Here is a 23109-nt window from a genome sequence, read left to right as displayed (position 1 = left end):
AAACCAACATGAGTTAACACCTTCAATTCACTCCAACCTTTTCGAGTCTGGCATTTGTAGTCTCGAGGGCTACTTATCCTCTTAAACAACCTTAACCTTCAAGGAGGATCGCAAAATCTAATTTGATCTTTTCACTTCCTTTTATAAAAAGCTGCTATATTCCAGTAATGCATGAGTGCACTGGTTTGGCTCAATGTCCTGTTTGTTGTTTTGATGGAGCTTTGTGTAAAGAGAAATGACCTCCATCAGAAATCTTCCAAAAATTGACAGTGATCATTAGAAAAAATATATTTTCGTTCTTGAGGGGTGGCATTTGTCGCTAATAAGACTAATATTGTGGGAGAGCAGAACCTTGACACATTGTCCAAATTACACATTGTGCCTTGTTGTTGTCCGAATCATGCATATTGTTGGCCATTGGTGGGGAAAGAAAATATGCACAGGTATATAGTCCTTTGAAGCTTTAATAACCTTCTAACAGAGCATGAAAAATGTACACATTTGAGCAACATCTGTTTGTGGAGTATTTAATATCCAAAGTGCTGGGGAAGTAAACTTTTCATAAGAAATCTCAGCAAGAAAATGTTATCAATGTGGATTGCTTGAATGAGTCTTCATAAAAATCAGGACAGCGTCATATTTTCTTTCTTCATTTGAGCACAGAATAACTGCAAAGTGAAGCTTTAAAATCAAGGGGTTTATTGTTAACCACTGCGTAAATTTATGATTATTGTGTTCTTTCTGACCATGTCAGGTCAAGCAAAAATAACAAGTTACCACTTTAACACATCACCAAATGGGCTGATAAAATAAATGGAATATGTGAATTTCAAGCCCAGTCGATAACAAAGAAAGCCTCCATCATTACACTTGACCAATCTCAGCTTAGTTTTTACAGCTCCTGCCATCAGCTCATCAATTTAAGGTAAAGCTAATCTAAAAATGATCCTCATCTCCTCAGCCAGTAATCCCCCAAAGAAACCACCCCAGACACATGAAGATATTTACACATACAAGCTTATATTTCAATTAAACTTCCTTCATTTGTCTTGTTACTCTTGTGAATCTTCATCTTTTGAGCCACTGACAGAGAACAAGGTTTTGTGAATCATGAATTCACAAACAACACATTCAATGAGTCTTTGCCATGCTTTATGCTTAATGCAAGCTGCGGCTGTTTTATCTGATATGACCGTTCAATTCTCCTTGTATGAAATACTTAACTGGCCACTTCATCTTTTTGCAGCCACTTGGGCAACACCTACAAACAGCTTGATTTAGAAAAAGCTGTAATAAATACTACTTTTTAACCACAAACAAGAAATCCTGGAACCACTAAAGGACTACACTGCATTTTTTAGATGATGAATATGAATTGCTGACATGAATGGACATTAAACATTTTACTGGTTGAAATGACTTACAAACAGACATTTCAGCTGGGTGGTTAGAGGAGTTCATTTGTTGGTGTGAATGTGTGGATGTGCGTGAGAGTGTGCGGCACCGTACGTTTCTGTGAGCACACCGATAGCACTGCATGCTGCTTTTGCTGTTGTTTTATGCGCGTGGTAGTGTCACAATATCCATCATTGGCATTCTCCACAGGGGTGAGCTTGGCTGGCGCGTCTGTTGTTTCCAGAGGATTTCCTGGGCTGACACCTTGGCTGTTTTCCTGCAGGGGCCACATTTCCTGCCAAGTAAGCGACTGTTGATGAGGGGGGTGACCACTGAGCAGGGGCCTTTTCTGCCTGTAGTTAGCCCACACCTGCAGAATGGTCTCTTTGAAAGGCCGCGTGGTAAGTGTGTAAAGGATGGGGTTCAGGGCGCTGTTGATGGGGAGAATAAATATTACGACCCAGGAGCTGATAGTACCTGCCAGTGGAGAGAGTAAGAAAAGAGAGAAAAAGAAATAAAATTACAGAGATAGTACACTTCATTATAGATGGCTAATTATTTTCATATCAAAGTCTTTTATCAATGCACTTTTATCAATATCATTTTATTATTAACCTTTATTTATACAGTTAATGCCATTGAGACACGGGGTATGGTTCTCAAGAGAGACCTGTTTATAAGGGATAAAAATTCCTTCCTTTTGAAAAAAAGGAAAAAAAAGAAGCAACACCCAGCAAGGCATGGACAATATTATATAAAATAATGTGAAATAAATACTTAAATAAAGAAGTATTACTCCGAGGAGAAGCTTTAGTTAAATCCTTAAAGGATGGCTCTAAAAAACTTGCTGCTTTGGAAATGACTTCGCTGGTAATGACCTTGGATTCACAGCAATCAGCCGAGTAACAGAACTAACCTGCGTTCACACCCTGCAGCATCAAACGCTGCTGTTAGGTCAAGGCTTGCGGCATCTTTGAGAAACGGACAAGGTGTTTTTTTTGGTTGCAGTCCTCTGATAAACAGAATGCAGCAATTGTAAACTCAAAGAGCCAATACACTGATACCATTTCTGAGTATTTACTCACAAAGTAAGTTTTGTTATGGCCAGGCATCAAAACTACATTAAGTTTAAATGATTGCTTTACAATATGAATCCAGCATGTAAGATGATAAAACATTTCACTGTCTTTATGTGGCACAGTGAGAACTGAAGCAAAAGGCCTCCCCTGTGTAATAATTTGTGACTTGATGGTTTCATTGTAACTGAAATTCACCTCTGTGCCAGGGATTCAGATGTTTCTCAAGAACACATTTCACAGTAATTTTACAGATTTTCTTTGTGTCATGCTGTCACATCCTCGCAGCTATAAAGAGCTGCCAAAATAGCAAATGTAACAATCAGAGGCGGATCATATAGCTTTTTGGTGCGACTTAGATAAGGCAGTGCAATGTATAGTATATTTGTAAGAAGATAAAACTAAAGGACAACTAATTTAACATTTTGAAGTATATAATATATAAAAGAAGCATAAAAAACACATGATTAATAGTTCGTCAGCTAAGGTTTTTCAGAAGTGATTTAAAAGGATGATACTTATTTCGTGACCACAAACTCATCATAAAAGATGTTTAAGATTTTTAATGCTGATTATCTCCTTTAAACTTTAAATTGGATGTGGAAACACCAAACAGTTTTAATAAATTGATGAACAAAGACTGGCATGGGAAGGTCTGCCACTAATCAATGTTCAGATAGGCGCTTCTCAAGTAACTACCCAGCATGGATGTAGGAATTACATAGATGTTTGTTTGGTGGCTGATGGTCACCACGGATCTGCTTCAACTCACCTTTCATAAAATTTGGTCTGTTAGAAATGTGAAAAATTGGACGTCCTGTTTAAATTAAATTCAATAATATACCTTCTAAAGAGTCTCAACTTTGTGTGGAAACTGTAGGCTCAAATCTTTTATTATTCTTTTACTACCTGTTCGTTTAACTCTGTACCACCTAGTCCACATTTGTAATATAATAATAATCAAACTTAAACGAGTTACTCTAGACACCCTGACACATTTAAGTCCACTTCCGCAGGCTGGACAGATGCCACTTCATAATCATTTCCACAAATATTGTTTTTTCCTAATATTTGTAATCTCCTCAAATTGCTTGAGAGACATACCGTGTGTCCGTTGGTATAACACTCCGATGGATGTCTCCATAACAATTATTTCTTTAAGGTTTTCTATATCTAAGAAACCCTGACCATAGAGCTTGAAAATGTGTGACACTCATAGTGTTGTGACAAGCTCAAACGTTGCAATGAAGAGCCTGAAAAGTTATTCATTAAAATCTTGAAATCTATGCATGAACAATCAAGGATTGTTTTCCATTGTTTTAACAGAGTTGAATTTTAAAATCTGCAGTTTAAATCGGCCTTTTCTAAAGCACACAGCTACATTTTGCACAAGTTGAAGCTAGTTTTGAGTTTTCTTTCAGAGAATGATAGCTGCTAGAAAATTTATAAAGGAACACTGCAAGTCTACTGATGTTTTCAATGAGGATTTACAGTAAAGTTTTATAGTTATAACAGATCTACTGTACCTGGAATCTCCACCTGCATCAGTGACAGGATCTTGAGGATGAAGATGGGGATCCAGCAGAGGGAGTCAGTAATGACTATAGAGAAGAACCGTTTGGCAATGGTAACCTCTTTTTTGATGTGGTTGCTGTACATGGTGGTCTGAGTGCCTGTCCTCTGGATGTTATAAAACATACTTGCATAGGAGAACACAATAATGAGGAACGCCACCAGATTGAGACCTATGGAAAGATATCTGATTAGTTCTGGACCTTCATATTTGCAATGAAAATAAAAAAAAAATATTGAGAAAGCTGCATCTAATCAAATGAATATACACTCATAATATAGTATTTACAGTAAGCTTTTGAGAGTACAGGAGTACAAAAACAAGTAAACAAAAAGAAAAGAACAAAAAACATAAGGACCCCCATCCCAAGACCAAATTCTCACCAAGGAAAATGACAATGGAGTAAACATGAGCCCAAGCCGTCTCTGGCTGCTCTGAATGCAAAGGGAAACAGACTCCATTTGTCCCGTAAAAGTTGCGAAATAACCCCTTGCAGACCAGTGGCAGGAAGGCAACTATAAAGCCGAACACCCATATCCCAAGCAGGATGGTGACAGTTCGTCGCCAGCCTGGAGTTAAGTACTGGAAAGGGTACACAATGCAGATGTATTTCTCCAGAGTGAGATAAGTGAGGAGCAGGACAGACACTTCAGTGGACAGCATGGCCAAAGAACCGATGACCTGGCACTGACTGCTGTCCATCCAGGCCTGAGCATGCCGATTGTACTCTCCTCGAAACTTCAGGTCATACGCACCAATCATGAAGAGGTAAATCCCCATCAGACCATCTGCACCTGCAAGGATGGACAGTTTTGTTTTAAAAATCCTTCTGAGAATTCAATGATTTTGAATATATCTACGGTGTTTGACTGAACATACAACTTTTGAGATGTATTTTGACCTCTTTGCCATGAATAGTTTAAACGAATTTCAGAAGTTTGAGCATATTGTCACCAAATAACCCAGAATTCTTCTATGAAGTGTTTCTTTTTAAGGCAGTTTTCCTAAAGGTGAGATTACAATTAAACTGTGGCCGGAACTGACCCATGGTCAAAGACTTTCCAACTGTAAAATGTAGACGTCAGGGACGGTACAGGTCCTCGTACACTCGTATCAACCTGTGAACATTAACACTTTATCTATAGACTATATATATATTTATAGAAATAATTACCCCAATATTAAAAAAAAGGGGTGGGGAATGTTCTTTAAAGGACAAGTAGTGGTCTCTTAATTTATGATCAAGAAAGGAGAAAAGGCATAAACGTATGGGTGGAATATACATTTATTTCAGAGTGTATTCTGAGTATAAAGCTGGGGATTAAAAGTTGCCTTTTTCGTTTCATCTAATCCTGTGTTTTTTTCCAATTCCTGTTGTAATTCTTCTAATTTTTGGATACCTGCACTGAATCCACCTCACCCTGATCAAGGAGAAGTAATCAACATAATCCTTCAGGGACATGTTGCCCATCTGGTTTGCCTCCATGAGTCACCTAAACTAAACCCTACCAAGCATTTATGGGGGCACTTGAATACAGAGAAAGGTAGGCATTTTATCTTCTACATCACAGAAGTTTTTTTTAATAATGTCAGATCATTTAGGCATAAAATATGTTATTAAGTTGAGCAGAAAAATTTTGAATCTGTAGATTTAAATTTAGAAACAAACAATACAAAGTTATTTAGAAATTTATGAGCTCAAATTCTGTGATGCAAAGTGATGCAAAAATAAAAAAAACACCTGACCGGAGGTGCTAGACCTTTAAGGGAGGCTTATACACCAAGATGACAATCATACGTTAGATGCATTTGGATTGTCTGGATTTTCTGTGTGTGTGTGTCATTGTTGGACTCCATCAGTTTCTGTCTCCAGATGATTCAACTTGTAGAATTATCTTCCCTGCTGTCTGTGAAAGAGCTCACACTGATTGGCTGTTCAGCATACTGAGTGATTGCCCGGTAAGATGACACAAAGCAAACGGCTAGGGGCTTGTTTTTTCTTATATATCAAAGAATAGAAAGCGAAAGCAACTGCCTTGAGGCATATCACTGCACCCTGCTCTGCCTTTAGTACACCCCAAACACTTAAAGTTCAAAATCTCAAAAGGGTGCTGATTTTTCTAAGGGAATCTTTTTTTTTTTCAGGCAACCATTTATATGAGTAAGAAATGTACACCCTGGTAACCAGGAAAATGGAGGATTAACTTGTCGCCATGTCATAGATGGACACGATGAAGTCCATTTGAGGGAGCCGATCAGCTGGACACTAAATGTTGATGATGTCAATGTGAAGGCAACGGAACTCTCCGTCTGTTAAACTGACCTGCAGTCTGCCCCTCACAGATCATAGATCATCTCTTGGGATAATTATCACCCTGGATCCTCTGAAAGGAGTCCTACTTAAGTTGGTCATTTTTTGAAAAATCTAAAACAGGGCTAGAATCAGGCTCATTCTAATTGCAGCACATGTACAACACTGACATTCACTGTAGTGCTATCTCAAACGGATTATATCATACACTAGCCTCTCTCTCTGCTCTATCACTGTCAGATTGAGTTGTGACAAGCTTATCTATTGACAATATGAGGGCAAGCATCCTCTGCTGGATGGTCATGATGGGAAACAAAATCAAATGATATAAACTGAGCGGTAAAGCTGGTTTATCATAAATACTGGTTAAAGTGGAGATGTAAATAATGCAGAGCCCTTTCATACTGAAACAGTGTTTGGCAGGGCTTCTCAACACCCTCCCAGAGGAAAGCTCTTTGTGCACATAGGCCCCAACTTAGCTTGTCAGACACAATCTCTTCTAACACTTTCACAATAACACAACTAAGTGGAATGACAAAACAAAAGAGCAACTGATATTTCTGGCTCAAGAGAGTTGTCTTGTGCTGGCACAGGCTGTGCGTCCTGACCAGGACTTGGAAGTCCTCTTTGCCACATGTTCATGTGCCGATGATGTGTGGAGACCCAGCAGGGGGCCACTCATCACCATTGATTCTTTGCACTGGTTCAGTGAATAAGACTGCACACTGTAACATTAAACTTTCTTCTATATTGCAGGTCAAACAGGTAATTGAAATGGTTAAAAGATGAAAGGTTAACTACATAAACTGAGTATATCACACCTTACCACACAAGTGGAGAAAAGCTTACCCTCTAATCTAGTTTAGCCAAGAAATATTGCTTTAAAAAGAATTTCACCTTTGCATTGCATGTTAGAGTTTGTTCTTGAGAGTGGAATAGGCTGATTGTTACCACTCCAAAAATAATTATGATCTTATCTGGTAGAAAGACTGAAATATATGCATATGTCTGATTCCATGCAGAGTGCTGGCATTTTCTTTACAAAGATGCCTGTTTTATTTGATCTAAAGCACACTAAATTGCCATGCCACATTTTCTTCCACACTTACTTTCTTTGCCCTTGGCAACTCATTGCAATATTTTGCAAACCAGCGATTTCATTCACAACTTATGTGCTGTGATGAATTCACTGCTGCCTCATTACCCCTTAATTATTAGTTTTTTTAATAATATATTTAATCCATATCTCAACCCCTGCTGTGAATAATGCCTTTGATATATAAAAAAATACAAAGCTAAAAAGATTTCCCATTTATTGATAGCATTTATTAAAGAAAGCTTTCTTGTTTTTTCATGTCAGATGGAAGGACTGAAAGTTTGCCTGTGGTTGACCAAACTGGTATGAATGTCATTATTAGGACTTCAGGTGGATACTGTGTTACTTTTGTAAAAAAAAAAAAGAAAAGAAAAAGAAACACTTGAAAAAAAAAATCAGCAAAAAGGACAAAAGGGTGGACACAAGAAGTTAATGGCTATACAAAGGAAAAGTAAATCTCTCAAGGTAATTTTTTATCCAGGTCTAAAGAAAGCTAACTAAATATGGAAAGTGTATCCTTTGTTTATGGACTAAAATCTGCTCCATCCCTATAATAAAAAGATTAAAGGCGACTTTCAGACATGTCTTGCTTGCATAAAGACATACGGTAGAATCCACTGATTATAGAGACAAAAGTACCAAGAATATTTGCATTCTGTCCACCCCTTTAAACTCCATTTCATCTGTTCTCAACCACCAAAAAGTAGCAGATTACAGAGAACAATCCCCACTGACATTTCAGGAACACTTCTGGAGGTTAGCGTATTGAGCAAAATCAGCCCTTAAATGCCCTAAAATGAGAGAACTAGTAAAAAAATAAAGTAAAATAAAATCCCCTCAGATAACACTGTGGATGTGGACCTGACACTGTTTTAACATAGCTCTTTGTCTTTGTATATTCTTACCTGTCAGACTTATTTCCATATGCATGCAACCTTCCCTACACCATTCTCCAAACGTGCCTCTTAATTTAATTTGTATTCTCTTCAAATACCATTGTTAATTAACTTTTTTCCTTGTCATATCATGGTGTGACCCATACAGTGTATAATCTTGAAGCTAGCATGGCACATGGCAGTGTGTGTAGGAGAATGTGTCCCATTATTTTTTAGCATGATTAGCAAACTATTACCAGATTAGTATCAGTGCTTCTGCTCATCCAAAATTTCTGGTCTATGAGATTAAACTATTCTTACTTATCAAAAACTCCACTGTATTAATTAGAAAGAGAGCACTTATCTGAATGTCATCATAAATCAACTAATGCAAATAAGGTTGCATATTCACGCATGGTGCTCATAAACTTTTTTTTACTTACAGCAGAGAGAGATGATGCACATGGCATGAAGTTTGTTTTCAGAGCGGATGTAGGAGCGCATGCAGATGACGAAGATGTTGCCGAAGCAGGTCGTGGCGGAAACGACCCACACAAAGACCCTCAGCACGATGTTGGCCAGCAGGTCCTCAAAAGATGAGATGCCATCAGTGTTGGGCTTGCAGCTGCGCACGTGAGGGGCATAGCCACAGTACTGGAACTTTTTAAAGTAGCTGAGATAACATTGAAAAAAGTTACGTTAAAGAGAGTTTTATAGAGATTTTATTTTTGATATATATTTTCATGAACATGGGTGAATTTATCAGGATTAGAACTAATGGCAGTGTCAGGCTGTGCGCCCCTAAAGGTGATGATACTTGATAAAAAAACCTATTTAGATTAGAATTGATGTGTTTTTTTTTTGTTTTCTTTTCTTCAATACACCCATAAGGGGAAATCGACAAAGGTTTAACATGAGTCATTCATCAAAAGTGCAAAACAAAAAGGAATGTTCTCCCAAATTAAAAACCCTTCAATTTCTCATCCTTGATGGAATCCAGTCCTGCATATTGATTGAGATGTACTTCTGTTTTCCCCTGTCTAAAACAAATATGTCATTTGTGTTACACACATTATAAAAATACTTCATAAAAAAATATCCTGCCAACATCTTGCCATGTAGCTCTGAATATGCTAACTTTCTTGGAATGGCAAAGTTAAAACTTTTATTGGGCACTGTTTACCATTTTGGTGCATTAGCATCTAACATGGCTAATCAGTACGATATACGATAAGTCGAAGTGTTTTAATTAGTTGTACGGGTATCTTCTTAATCTTCTCAAACTAAAGTACTTCACAATCGAAATTTTGACTTAGTGACAACTTGATTTGGAAAGTAAGTTTATTACCAAATTTAAGACAATATATCTTAAGGAGAACATAAAGTTTTCATGATTTTTCACCCAATATACATTTTCACAAATGTAAAACTCGTGGATTCAGTGTTGACCAAACAACATATGGCCAATTTCATAGCAGAGAATCTTTCCAAATATGCTGTTCTGGTTATGCAGTCTACCTCTGACCGCAGCTATCCTCGTGATACTCGAAGGATACTCAAAGAAAAACAGATTTGACTATTTGTAACCTTACCTTCAGATAATGCAGACTAACAGAGACATAACCTTCCTGTAAAAAGAGGCTGATTTGATCATTATTAAAGCTTTTATTTCGGGGTTGTTTTTGGGCCTTTAAGCTCAACAAAGGTCATTCCATTTAGTTTCACTAAGTTGAGGCAGTGCCATACCAAAAAGAGGGGTTCCTATTGGAACTCCTTAAAAAATGTATCCAAGGCTGAAAAGGCACTTATCTTTTCTTGGTGCACTACTTCCACTACTTGCATGGATGTATTTCAAGCTACTTAAGCCACGGAGAGAATGGTTCACACAACACCTGACTTAATCATCTCCCAGGAGAAAAAGATGCCTGAATATCAATAAGGGTAGCTCAAGGCTCACCCTTAGAGGTGCAGTATGTGTGAGAAAATGTTGGTCTGTTCAGAGCATCACAATGAAGTACTTACATGTGCGTTAGGTATTTAAGAGGTTCAAACATCCTTCGTTGTATATTATCAATTTCTATCCCCTCTATGCTCCTGACAAAAAAAAAAACACACAAAAAAACACATTGATTATGTCATAGTCGAATGTCATACACAGATTTCTAAATGTGTGTCTTGAAATCACGAAAACTGTTTTCATAAAATGTTCCATCACCAGGCCGGCTTTCAAAGGCCTAAATGGGATCATTTTCTACATTTTCTTCCTTTTTCTGACAGATTTTGACGCTCATTCTTTTGTCTCAAAAGAGAAAGTACATAAACCACATAATGTCCTAACATGGCCCAAAAACAGTCAAGCAGCACATGCTGGGATGCTCAAAAATTGGAACATTGAAATGGTGACACACAGCCCCCCTCTAGCTTTTATCACACTGTTATTTCATGTTTGCTGCTCTTCAGCATTAAACATGGTTGGATAACTGTTCAAAGAGCTCTGACAAAACAGAGCATTTTTTATTTTGCGTCTGCGATACAGATTTCTTATTTAGTTGTCTGGGATGTAAGACGATATACTTACAGGGATTTTAATTTATGCAACTTGTCAAAGTGGTCAACCTGAAGCTCCATGATGGGATTGTAGGAAATATTTCTGGAAAATAAAAACGTTCAATCAATTTAAAACACAAATAAATTCACATGAATAACATCCCACTTATTAAGGACCGCACTTTACAGAATACATCCTACGTAGACAGACATGAAGTTAGTACCACATCCCCATGACAACAGATGTAACCCAATTGCTTCTCTTACTTCCTTCCTTCCCATCATGCTGTCATACCACCTATTGTTGTACATATTTAAGATTTCCTGGCTGGATGTACAGGAAATCTTGTGATACACCCATCACACTGTTTGTTAGCTGTATGGTAATCAGTGCATTTACTGGATTCTGCTCATGCATTTTAAATTTATTCATGCATTTCCCACCACAATTGTCAATGGCAGTGGCAGAGTTTTTCAGACTAGACTCAGAATTTGAGAAATAACTTTCATCAACCTGGCTATTTTGTGGCAGTTTTCAACTTTGTAAATTCTCTTCACTAGTTTACAAAGACAAATTTGGCACTTGTGAGCCATTTACGTGTCTTTGACAGATTTGGCAACAAGTTCTTTCAAAGATTAAGATGCCCTGTATCTCACCAATATCTATTCTTCTACCAAAATCAACCAACAAAATATTCAAAACATGCTCTGGCAGCATCAAAAGATGTCACATTATCATGAAACGTTTGTGTTTTAATTGTGTGTGTATGGAGTGAACTCACAGCTGAAGCAAATCCTCCAGTAAGAAAAATAAATTGGGCGGTATTGCCACCAGTCTGTTGTTGGACAGATCCCTGCTCAGAGAAAAATCGAAATCACTTTCTCATATATACAATAACACTGAACAGATGCTGATGTTCAACGGAAGGTACCTGTCTGATGCAAACACATCATTAAATCATAGTTTACCATCTGTAAATCTTTCTCCTGTACAGGGGCAGATTACATAAAAAAATACTGCCACTATTTTTAAACGCAATTCTATTTTTGATACACCCATGAATTTCATGTTTGTCTGATCCTGTCTAATCGTCTTTGCCAGAATGGCTTCCACAACCAGAAACTAACCCATCAGCAATAACAGATTTGCAAGGAGGGAAAACAAAAATTGGTCAGAGCCATCTCATCGGTCTTTACCGCAGATTTAAAGACATGATACCACGTTTTGTTCTGCTCTGCTTCCATGTCTCTTTAATAACCTCTTTAAAATTCCCCCTTTCTTTGATTTCTCCATTTATCCACTACAGTTTCACAGACAACTAGCAGGAAAGTAAGATAATTAGGGAACTAATCATGCTCTAATATTTATCCTAACTAAATTGTATTCCATTATGAATATGAATACACACTTGTGAAAAAGAAAGTACACCAACTTTCAATTTAATGGTTTTATATGTATGTATGTAGAACAAAGAAACATCCGTTTTTTACTTGGTTTGAAATGTAAGTAGATACAATATCAGATTCTACAATAGCAACCAGGTGCTGCTAATAAAACGCATCTGAATAATTAATCCTCAGCAAGTGTGAGCGCCTCTGTAAAAGCAGTAGTGTTTGCTGGGTTGGAGTATTCATGTGTGTGTTAACACTATGCCAAGGAGGACAGACTGAACCTTGGAAGTGTTATAGGGTCAGTTCTAAACAATTTGGGGTGCATCACTCTACAGTAAGCAATATTCAAGTGGAAAACACCCAAGATCATTTCCAATTTTTCTAAGAGAGGACTTCCCAACAAATTCATCCTAAGATCAGACCCTGCAATGCTCAGAGAAATTGCAAAAGAAAAAAAAGCCCAGGCCTGAGTAAGCATGTTAAATCTTAATATTTGTTACAGTACAATTAGAAAGAGACCAAAGAAGTATGATCTATCTGGAAGTAATTCACCTTTCCAAAAATCTTTAAAAAAAATATATATATCACAGTTTAAGTTTGCAAAGTTACGTCTGAACAACCACAACAACTCTGGAACAATGTCCTTTGGACAGACAAGACCAAAGTGGAGATGCTTGGTCATAATGCTCTGAAAAAGAAAAGAATCAAGGTTCAAAGTTCCAGCAAAGTGAAATGCTGTGGTGGGACCTTAAAGGTGGTGTGCACAAACAAATGCCGCAATCCACAATGAACTGAAGCAAGTTCTACTGTAAAGAAAGGTGGCACAAAATTCCTATACAGCGATGTGAGAAGCTGATAACATCACATATAAAAAAAGGTTAGGTTCTAAAAGCTACTGAATTATTTGTAATTATGTGCTTGGTTTTTCGAAAACACTGCTTCTGCTTTTTGGCTTGTAAGTATATATGTCATTTACTTTTGTTCACCTGAGGATGTTTCAATCTAATTCTAAGACCCGGTGAGGACTAAATTACTTTTTATAATGTCCTTATACGTAAAACCTTAGAACTGAAAAACTGTGTACTTTCTTTTTCTTATGACTGTGTATTGCATTCATTCATACGCTGCTACAGAAAATATATATCTATACTTAATCATTAAATCCCTATTTCATCAGCTTGATAACATTTTAAATGTGATTTTCTTTTCATGTATTAATAAAACCGCTCCTAACAGTATGATTACTCTTTCTGATCATGTTCAGTTGCACAAGAAAAAACATGCACATCTTAAAACATGATAAATGATGTTTAAACCAAATGAGGGATATTTATAATTCAACTTGTATCGACTTAATAATTTAAGAGTGGCTGAAAGAAAACATCAGCTTTTGCAAAAATATGTTTTATTGGTGAATTTCTAATCATTTTGAGACTAAAAGTAAACTATAATAAAACTTTTGCTACTTCTTTAAGAATAAACTACACATTGTTGATTTATTTTTTTTGTTTCATGGGATGAAAAAAAAGAAAATTAGGAAGTTGCCAGGCTTATCCCTTAAAGATAAGAAATATAGTTGTAAGAAGCACAAACACTTTGTGCTATCATGTGAATTTTGCTCCCACACTCAGGAGCTGCACTTATCTCTTAAAGTCAAACACAAACAGCTGTATTTCAAAGTATAAATGTATAAAAGGTACAATTTAGACAAAGACAATAATGACTAATGTTACAACGAGAGCGTTAGTGGACCAATTTTACAGTTAATTTAACAACGCCCTTCAAAGATTTCCTGATGCAAAAGAAAAAGTTCTAATCATTAATGAAAATAAGTCCTTCTGCACTGTATGTCTCCACCAACAGCACAATATTTCATCATTACTAATTCTTGAATTATGACAAAGGACATGTCACAGTTACCTTGACTTCTGACCAATAAAATGCAACCAGTTTAACCTTTAATTATATGGGACAGTCCTGCAAAATTTTAAGAAATTCTCTTAGCACTTTCTCGAGGTGTTGCACCCCAACCCTAACCCTTCACAAGAAAGGGACTCGCAAGCACACAACATATTGCCTCCGGACACTGCTGCTGCTGGCACGGAAGTATAAAAATTTCACAGGTCCTTGGAAGAGGAGCTGTTAGGACTCATAAGGCTTTTATCAGCTTTGTACAGGCAACATGAAGGCACATAAAATGAAAGGGAGACAGAGTGAGAATTCTGTGAAGATCAATGCGAGAACAAACTGGCTAAAACTCAGGAGGGAGACAACGTCAAATGCCGAAAGTAAAGATCTGCAGGCATCTATTACAGCTTTTAACGTCTGGGGTTTTAAGTTAGTGAAAAGGAGGAGTGCTGTGAAGTGAACCACAAAAATGAAACATTGATTACTAAAAGTGATGCTGACTGTAATTCACACTGCTACTCCAATAACCCTGAGATGAAGCTCAAACATGCCAAAATACATGGGAAGGAACTTCATGTTGCAATGTGTTTTTCTCATTGTTCTCATTCTCAAAAACATCTCGAGGTCAAAAATCAAATAAACTTTGAAAAACCAACTTTGGTAAATAGTGTCAAAGTCCAAGTACTTCAAATTTTCCACAGCTCATGGACTGACTGTGCTATTCTATGGCATAATTTCTATCTCTAATGATTTCTATTTCTCAGATTGCTGTGATGACATCTGAGAAAATCTGAGAATCAGAAAAGGTTTCTACAAGGAGTATAAATTACCTCACTTCCTTATTTTAATATTTCTATCATCAACTTTTTGGATTTTCTTGTGTTCAAATGGACACGTTAGCCTCTCCATAACACCCCAAATAAACGCACTCAGTCATCACTCATCATCAGTATTACTTACTATTTCACCCGCATCTTACCATTCATACAGTATGTTGTATATACCATTTTACATCTTGTACATACCTTCTTGCATGTGTTTACTAATTTCTGTGTCTATATTTCTTCATCACGAGCTCTGTAACATGCAATTTTCTCACTCGTGGGATAATAAAAAGCCATTCTATTCTATTTAGCATAAAAAAATTTGTTTAAAAATGTAGCTTTTTCAGCAATGTTTTTGCTGACAAAATAGTTGGTGGGGCTGAATATAGTCAGGAACTGAGATATTTACTCTTATGAGGAAAAAGTATTCAACAAATAGAACAAACAGTACAACTAACTTACTGTAACAAATGAACCAATCCAAATGGCCATCCTAAGGCTCAAAAGTACAACAAATGGTTGTCATTAAAAAGCGGGCATGAATTTGTTAAATGAAGCATTCATTCCAAATGTGATATTATTAGACATTTGAAATCATGTCAGTCCTTGTTTTCAGCAGCACTTCAGAGTTTGAACTACTTCTAGTCAGGCAGCAATCACACACTTATTCAAACAGACTGTGAATGTTAATTTTTTTACACTTCATCAAGTGTATCACTTCAGCTTTGTTCTAGAAAAATCTTCAAAATGCTCTAATTTTTTCTTATGTAAAGTTTGTCCCCACAAATATAAAAGAAAGAACTTACAATTCTCCAAGCTTTCGGAGGACAGAGAAAGCCTGTTCATGAATATAGCTGATCCTGTTTTGCTGTAAAACTCTGGAGAAAGGCAATAAACACAGAACAGGAATTATATCACTTCTTTTTGACCTTTCTTAATCCCATTTAATGAACTGCCTGCATCGACTGCATGCACAAGCTAGAGGCTGCAATCAATTTTTGTGCAACTGATTTGTGTCTCAGTAAGTACTAAAAAACTGAAAGCAAAAACTTTGCCTCTTCCATGGGTTGAATTATGTAAATTTATACTTACAGAACTGTCAACATGCTGCATGAGCAGAAGGAGACATTTCCAATCATTTCAATGAGATTTCCCTCCAAATCCCTGCAAGGACATTATGAAACGCGCACACACAGAGAGCACATACGGACACATCCAAACACAGCAAGAGAGAAAAGTTGATCAAAAGACTTGTCATTTTTTATGACAGGGGAAACTCCTTTGATTTTTGACATCGTACTTACAGCCAGTTCAATTTGGGCATTTCTCGACAGATGTCATCTAACTTTGTCAAAGAGTTGTTCAACAAAACCCTGTCAATCAATGAGACAAAGGAAACAAGGTGTTGCGCATTTTGCTTTCATGTCCAAAGGTGGAAGCACTCATTAAGTTTTAGTAAAGAAACAAAGGCTCTGAACAGCAGCACCTCCGATTAACAATATTAGAGGACATCACAGCAATTAAAAAAGAGAAACAACTTTATAGAGCTGAAGTAAAAACTCACAGTAGAACAAGGGAGTTCAGTCCTGAAAATGTCATTGGGGATATCTGAAGGATTTCGTTGTTTTCCAAGATCCTGCAACAATAGGATATTGCCTCAGCCTTTTCTATTTGCAGAACTTGAGATGTGTGCGACAGACTTCATGTGGGCAATGAGGGCAGATGAATGGAAGAAAAGTAAACAGTATACTATCAATACAGCAGACATACAGCCACTCCAGCTTGTGGAGGTCCTTGAACACACCCGGCATCAGGACAGTTATCTTGTTGTAGCTCAGATATCTATGAATGGAAACACAACAGTAATAGCAAAGTTTGTTGCATTTAATATAAAGCTAATGAATCTGACCTTATAACAATCATTAAAGTTCTTCTTTCAACCAAATTTCTTCCTTGATGGTTGTTTACTTGTATTGTTCCAGGTTTTAACAATGCATTAGAAACTTCCCAACCCAGTTTTAGCAGCATCAGTAATCTCCTTGCTTTATTCAGATCAATGACTTGAATTTTTTTAAATTTACTAAGATCTTCTTCACAACTAAAGGATACGTCTTTCAACATGGCTTGAAAAGGTACTGCATTGGCTAGGCTTAAATACCTCGCTGCCAGTTGAAACATATCAATCACTGCAGCTTTTCAAGTTGGTGGCTCAGCTATTTGCTCAGTTAAATTCAGGAAGTGAATTCTATTTTGGCCAGGTTGTGTATTAGTACTTCTAAAGCTGTGTGATGGAAACTTTTAGATGTTTTCGCACACATATACTCGCGTATGATTGGAGATGCAGCAGTGTCTACGTTTGCCAATTGAAATATGAATTTATAGCAGGAGATTTTCTGCATGAGTTGCGTCCTAACAGCTGGAAATATTCCAAAATAGAGTTCACAGAAGGAAGGGCATGATGCAAGTAAGCTTTTGGAATTAGCCTTTTTGTCCATGGCACATGGAGGATGGTGGATAATGCTCCCGATTTACTTGAGGTTAATGTTCCTGTATTGATATTTATATTATATGAGTACGTTTTTTATAATACTGATAAAAGGGTAGAGGTGTCAAGGCTTTGAAGTAGAGTAAATTAAATCTGGCAACAAAGTCGATATATCGTTTGGCTCCATTTTTTTCAAATTTACCAAAAGATGCTCAAAGAATAATCATTTCCAGGTCTGAAAAATGATTCCAACAAGTACAGAAAATCATAAAGCCCTTTAACAAGTTTGAGAAAGTCACTTTTCTATGGCTGGCTAAATTTTAAACTACAAAAAACACTTTTAGGAGGACATCAAAGAGAAGCAATATTATACAACATGAAACTGACACTTAAATTGGTGCAAACGATGAAAAGCTTTTATTCATCAAGGTTTTACTGTTGGGGGCATAACCGTAACTCTTAACTGATGCCATAAAACTGGAAGGCATTGCAGTCTAAAACCTCTGTCTATTTTGTAGTGTGAAGGTAGCATTCTGGCCAAATGTGCAAAAAAGTCAAATGTATTTTCATCTGTATTCTGTTACAAATGTTTCACATTTATGGCCACATTTTGATTCCCTGAATATTTTTGTGCTTGTATTTGAACTGGCCTTGGTCTTCCATGTCTCCTGTGTACCTGCACACCTGAGACAAATCACCAATCAACCCCGGGGGTAAATATATCAGCTCAGCTCCGGCAGCCTTGGCAGCTTGTCAGTTACTCAGTTCAGGTTCTGTGCGACGGCTGACTATTCTTTGCTGTCTTGCGGAGCTCTTAGTAATTTCTCTGCTCTGTGTGTGCTTCAGGTCTCCAGCCTCTGTATGCTCATGTTTTGCTTACCATGGTCTTTGAACACCATCCAGCTTTGCTCCTAGTTGGCTTGTCTGCCTGTCTCTCTGAAAAACAGCTTGTACTCCTGCCTGCCTGTCTGCTCAGCTCATTCATCGGAAGTCTCCAGAAATCTGTGCTCCACACCAGTTCAGGTTTTGGCACTTTGTTCTGACACAACCTAACAAGCCACAGCCAATCACTTGAGCTCAACCTGGATTGTGCAGCTCCAGCTCCAGCTCCAGTCCTCACCTCCACAACTAACAACAGAAGCGAATGAATATTTAACCACCTTCCTGTCTTGAGTCTTGCTTTAGGTCTGAGCTAAGCAAAAACACTTCTTTAAATAGCTAATTGGTCTTCTTTGGTCTTCATCTGTTTGTTGTTGTAATAGCTGTATATGCTAAGTTGTAATTTTAGACAACTAAACAACTGACACAGTCCAATGTAAAACATGAAGGTTACTGAATTAGATGATGATCCTTTGTGAGAATGCAGTTTGTTGTGCACTTGGACTCTGTAGTATATAGTGATACATGTCATTTACTTTGTCATTTGTATGACTGAGGAAAAATAATTGATGTTGCTTGAATATGAATTAATAATTAGTTGAGTCACAGAGATATTAAAAAAAACATTGAAGGATCACAACTGCACATTAAATAGCTTTACTTACAGTCTTGTTAGGTTGTAAAGCCCTCTGAATGCATCGGGACTCACATCTTGAATTTTGTTATGCTGGAGATATCTTAGGAAGAAAATAAAGCAAATAAGTTAATAAACAAAGGCAGATACAATGCTTAAATATGCTTGTTGAGTGACAAGAAACTGCTTTTCTTATAATTTTTCTTCATTTCTTGCAGAAACGTCTAAATTCATGTGTAGTAGCCCAGCTGACAGACACCAAAGTTTGCTATTTGTTAATGCCTTGCATCCTTTTTCATATCACATAGCTGCTGACAGCTGCATTCATTCTGATGTTTGTTTATGCACATCTAAGAGAAGTTTTCAATCTGGTCAAGCGACTGTAGGCTGACTGTCTGACGCAGCCAAATGGCTCCTGGCAAAGGATCAGACCTGTTCTCGTGGTGCAACTGTCAGTGACACTGTGTGAGGCTGATAAACAACATAAATTGGCATTGAACGGATTCGTATGTGTAGCAGAACAATCACCTCTGTCAGCATTCCCAGTAGATCTGTTTGCCTTAGATGAAAACTCTTTTGTTTGCCACTCAGACTTTGAGTGAAAATGTTATGCTCAACTGAATGAAGAGTTTATTCTTTTGATACTCACATTTAAAAGGAGAAATATACATGCAAAGCACAATTAGTGGAAAACGTACAGTTTTTCTAAGTTCTGGTAATTGAAGAATCCATATCCTTTCAGTCTCTTAAATCGATTTCTTTGTAGGGACCTGTGGGAGAGTAGACACATCATGATCAAATGACAGAATTTATATCTTATTTACTTAATCAGAGGTTTATACTGGAACAAAATCTCATCAGTACTGCAACATGTAAACAGCTGACCAGTCCACTGATTATCACTTTTTAGATGGTTACATATTCAGCTCATCTTAATTTGAATTGTATTGTGTTTAAGCAGAAGAGCAACCCAAGGTGGTTAATAAGGCTCTCAAGCCTGATGATTAAAACTAAAAAACAATGTTCAATTACATTTTCAACTCCAACTGCAACGAATGGCATCTTTATGTCAAACTATAAATATAGGTATAAATCTAAAAATACTTTTACATACAGTAGTTTGCCATTTTCATCCTCAACTGCATTTCTGTACACCTGATGGCAAAAGACATTTAAATAAAGCAGAGTAAAAATTAAGAATATGTCAGGTAGATGGCCCCAAGTGAACGGGAGCAGGAAGAGAACCAATAAGGGGGGATAAGTCCCTGTACCACAGATGGATTGAAGAAGTGGCTTGATAGTGAGTCCAATCAGAGGCAACTCCAATCAGTGGCAAGAAAAGGTTGGTTTAGTACAAAGGCACTAATCATGGCAGAACAAAAACACCCCCCAAAGTTTAGGAGCAATAGAGGCCGGGGTCTACCGCACCAGACACAACCCCAGATGTAGGCTGTGCAAAGATGCCTTAGAGACAGTCCAGCTTATAGTAGCTGGGGTGTAAGATGCAGGCAGGTACAGCATACATGGAAAGTCATAACCAAGTGGCAGGAACAGTGTTCAGGAACATCTGTGACAAATATGGGTTGAAAGTGCCAAAATGAAATTGGAAGATACCTCCAAAAGTAGTGGAGATTGACAGAGCTAAGATCCTGTGAGACTCCCAAATCCAGACTGATAAACGGGTGATGGCTAACCAACCGGACATTCAGGTGGTCAACAAACTGCAGAAGAAGGCAGTAGTGATAGATGTAGCAAATCCAAGTGACAGCAACATCAAGACGAAGGAACACAAGAAGCTTGAAAAAAAAAAAAAAAAAAAACCTGTGAAGGAGGAGGTTTAAAAGATGTGGGAGGTGAAGGCAACAGCGATGCCAGTGGTAATCAGAGTGCTCCAGGTCGCGGCCCCCAAACTGGGACAGTGATCAGTGATCTGTGTCCAGAGGACCGCAGTTCAGGAACAGCTAAGATACTGTGTCCAGCATATGTAAAAAATAAAACATGCCAAAGAAATAAAATACAAAGCCAATTACTTGAAATTTTAATCTTTAAACATGACAGACTGTAGCCCAGTCGTATTTTTAATTCTGTTTCATTGAGAGGCTCTGAGTTGACCAGTCGATTCAGCCGTTTCATTCCAAAGCTTTTAACGGATTAAAAAATGATTAAAGGCTCATCCCTTCAGATGCTTTTATGACTTTTGGGAAATCTTAACACAATCTATTTTGACTTGTCTTTATCTAAATGTGCATGCTACAACACTTTGCTGTTATTTCATGGCAAAAACTAACCAATGGTATCAAACATAGCCCTCCAGTGATAATCACGGGACAGAGGTTAGCAATGTAAGGTTATTATGGAAAAACAAAATGCGTGGGTATGAAGTCTGCCTCTTATGGATGTAATCATGTCTTGGTACTCGTGATGAGCAGGTCAGGTTTTCTAATTCCCATCAACTTTACTGAAATGAGTATGTGCTGTCCAGCTCACAAGTACAGCACATATATTAACCACCAAACCCAATCGGACCTCCAAATGTGTATCTTGGATTCCTTGACAGTAAGTAATGCCAAATTCATGTCACAAGACCTGGAATATTATATAAAAGTAACAGCTGAGAGCAGAGTGGTTATTGAACATTATATGAAATATTCAGATAAATTATTAATACTATTTTTTTTTTAAATCAGAAATGTCTAATTACATTGTTCAATAAAAAGGTTCACCAGCACTTCTGTCATCGATATAATGATGTTAATGATGTTGTTGAGCAATTCATTATTTTTTTTATATAAAAAACTATCAAATCTTCCATTATTCTTAAATTTTTCAGGTGTTGCTGTAAAATAGAAGAAGTCTTAATCTGTAATGTCTCACCTTATTGTGCAAAAACTTTAGTTTCAAATTAATTAACTTGTAACAACCAAATATTTATTTAACTCTAAATTAATTGACCCTGGAAGTTTGTTTTTATAGCATTTTTTAAATTATAAAAACAAGTATAATATATCTTTGGAGGTGAACAAATCAATGTATTTACTTTATTTGGAATTACTTTTCTCGACCATGACCTTTCTCCATAACTGCAACTGTTATGTTGCTTGTTTTTCTACCAAAAAACAATATTTTCTCTTAATGAACATTCATTTCAAATTAATCCTTAAAAACAAACCCCCAAAAATTGCTTTTTGCCTTCTCCCTTCACAATTGCACTGATAAAGGCAGTATCACTGTAACTAAATCATTGATAGTGGTTGTTCCATTTGGACAAATTGATAATTGTCCAAGGTTCCAATTAAATCAGGGAACATACTTGGCAAGGTGACATTTTAACCTTTTACTTTTGAAAAAGTTCTCTAAGCAATGACAGGTCCTTGCTTTTTTATCAGATGGGTTATTAGAGGGCGGACATCTGCTACATCGCTTCCCACAAGCTGTGACAGTCAAACTCATTGATGACATGCTTCAAGAGGATTGCTTGAGCCTTATGATGCTGAAAAAATGAGGGGTTATTTTCTACTCACATCATGGTGACATTTATCGCCACCACAGGGATATCTTGAAGCTGAGCACTGTCGCAATCTAGCTCCAGGTCTCGGCACTGGCAGAGTTCAGGAATGGCACCCAGCACTGTGGAGGGGAAGAGGTGGGACAGGAAAAGAACATCAGAGAACATGTCAATCAAATGGTCATCTTGCAGACTTATAAGGGGGGCTGTGTGTAGGTATGGCAACCTGCTGGAGAAGAATGTAAGCCTTAAGATTAAAGCATTGGAAAAATAATTAAGGCCGACTTTATTAAGATTGACTCATGGGATGAGCACAGGTAGTTAATATCAGTCTTGTTGAATATTCCTAGGTTAAGCCAGCAGTATTATATTTGATTAAATTCAACGTTGGATAAAGAGGATGCGATTTAACGAAACACATAAAATTGTTTAAGCAGGGCTTCCTGGTTCCAGTGAAAGCAAATTGTGGTGTATTTGAGGACATGTCAAATGAGCCACAAAAGGACACATTTTCATTTCAGAAATAATTACACATTTAAAGAAAGTCATGTTTAACTCAAATTTGAGCTAAAGGAGTGTCACCACTGACTGAAGACAGTAATAAGGGAA

At 37.2% G+C, this 23109-nt stretch overlaps 1 protein-coding gene across 1 annotated transcript in view; it reads right to left on the bottom strand.

Annotated features, from left to right (window-relative positions):
• Positions 1-682: 682 nt before the first annotated feature.
• rxfp1 (relaxin family peptide receptor 1) overlaps positions 683-23109 on the bottom strand; it is a 99968-nt gene continuing 77541 nt past the window's right edge. Inside the window, exons 4-18 of the mRNA XM_075481882.1 lie at positions 22517-22622; positions 19694-19765; positions 19027-19098; positions 16768-16839; positions 16562-16633; positions 16302-16370; positions 16090-16161; positions 15804-15875; positions 11656-11727; positions 10905-10976; positions 10349-10420; positions 8770-8999; positions 4428-4838; positions 3998-4216; positions 683-1872 (exon numbers count right to left, since the gene is read on the bottom strand). Coding sequence (XP_075337997.1) covers positions 1448-1872; positions 3998-4216; positions 4428-4838; positions 8770-8999; positions 10349-10420; positions 10905-10976; positions 11656-11727; positions 15804-15875; positions 16090-16161; positions 16302-16370; positions 16562-16633; positions 16768-16839; positions 19027-19098; positions 19694-19765; positions 22517-22622 — 2108 coding nt within the window. The 3' untranslated portion in view covers positions 683-1447. The remainder of the gene's footprint in view (positions 1873-3997; positions 4217-4427; positions 4839-8769; positions 9000-10348; positions 10421-10904; positions 10977-11655; positions 11728-15803; positions 15876-16089; positions 16162-16301; positions 16371-16561; positions 16634-16767; positions 16840-19026; positions 19099-19693; positions 19766-22516; positions 22623-23109) is intronic.

The sequence above is a fragment of the Odontesthes bonariensis genome, chromosome 13 (genome assembly GCF_027942865.1).
Source record: "Odontesthes bonariensis isolate fOdoBon6 chromosome 13, fOdoBon6.hap1, whole genome shotgun sequence".
Taxonomy (NCBI): Eukaryota; Metazoa; Chordata; class Actinopteri; order Atheriniformes; family Atherinopsidae; genus Odontesthes; species Odontesthes bonariensis.
The sequence above is the reverse complement of the archived record's forward strand: the minus strand, read 5'-3'. Positions and strand labels throughout refer to the sequence as shown.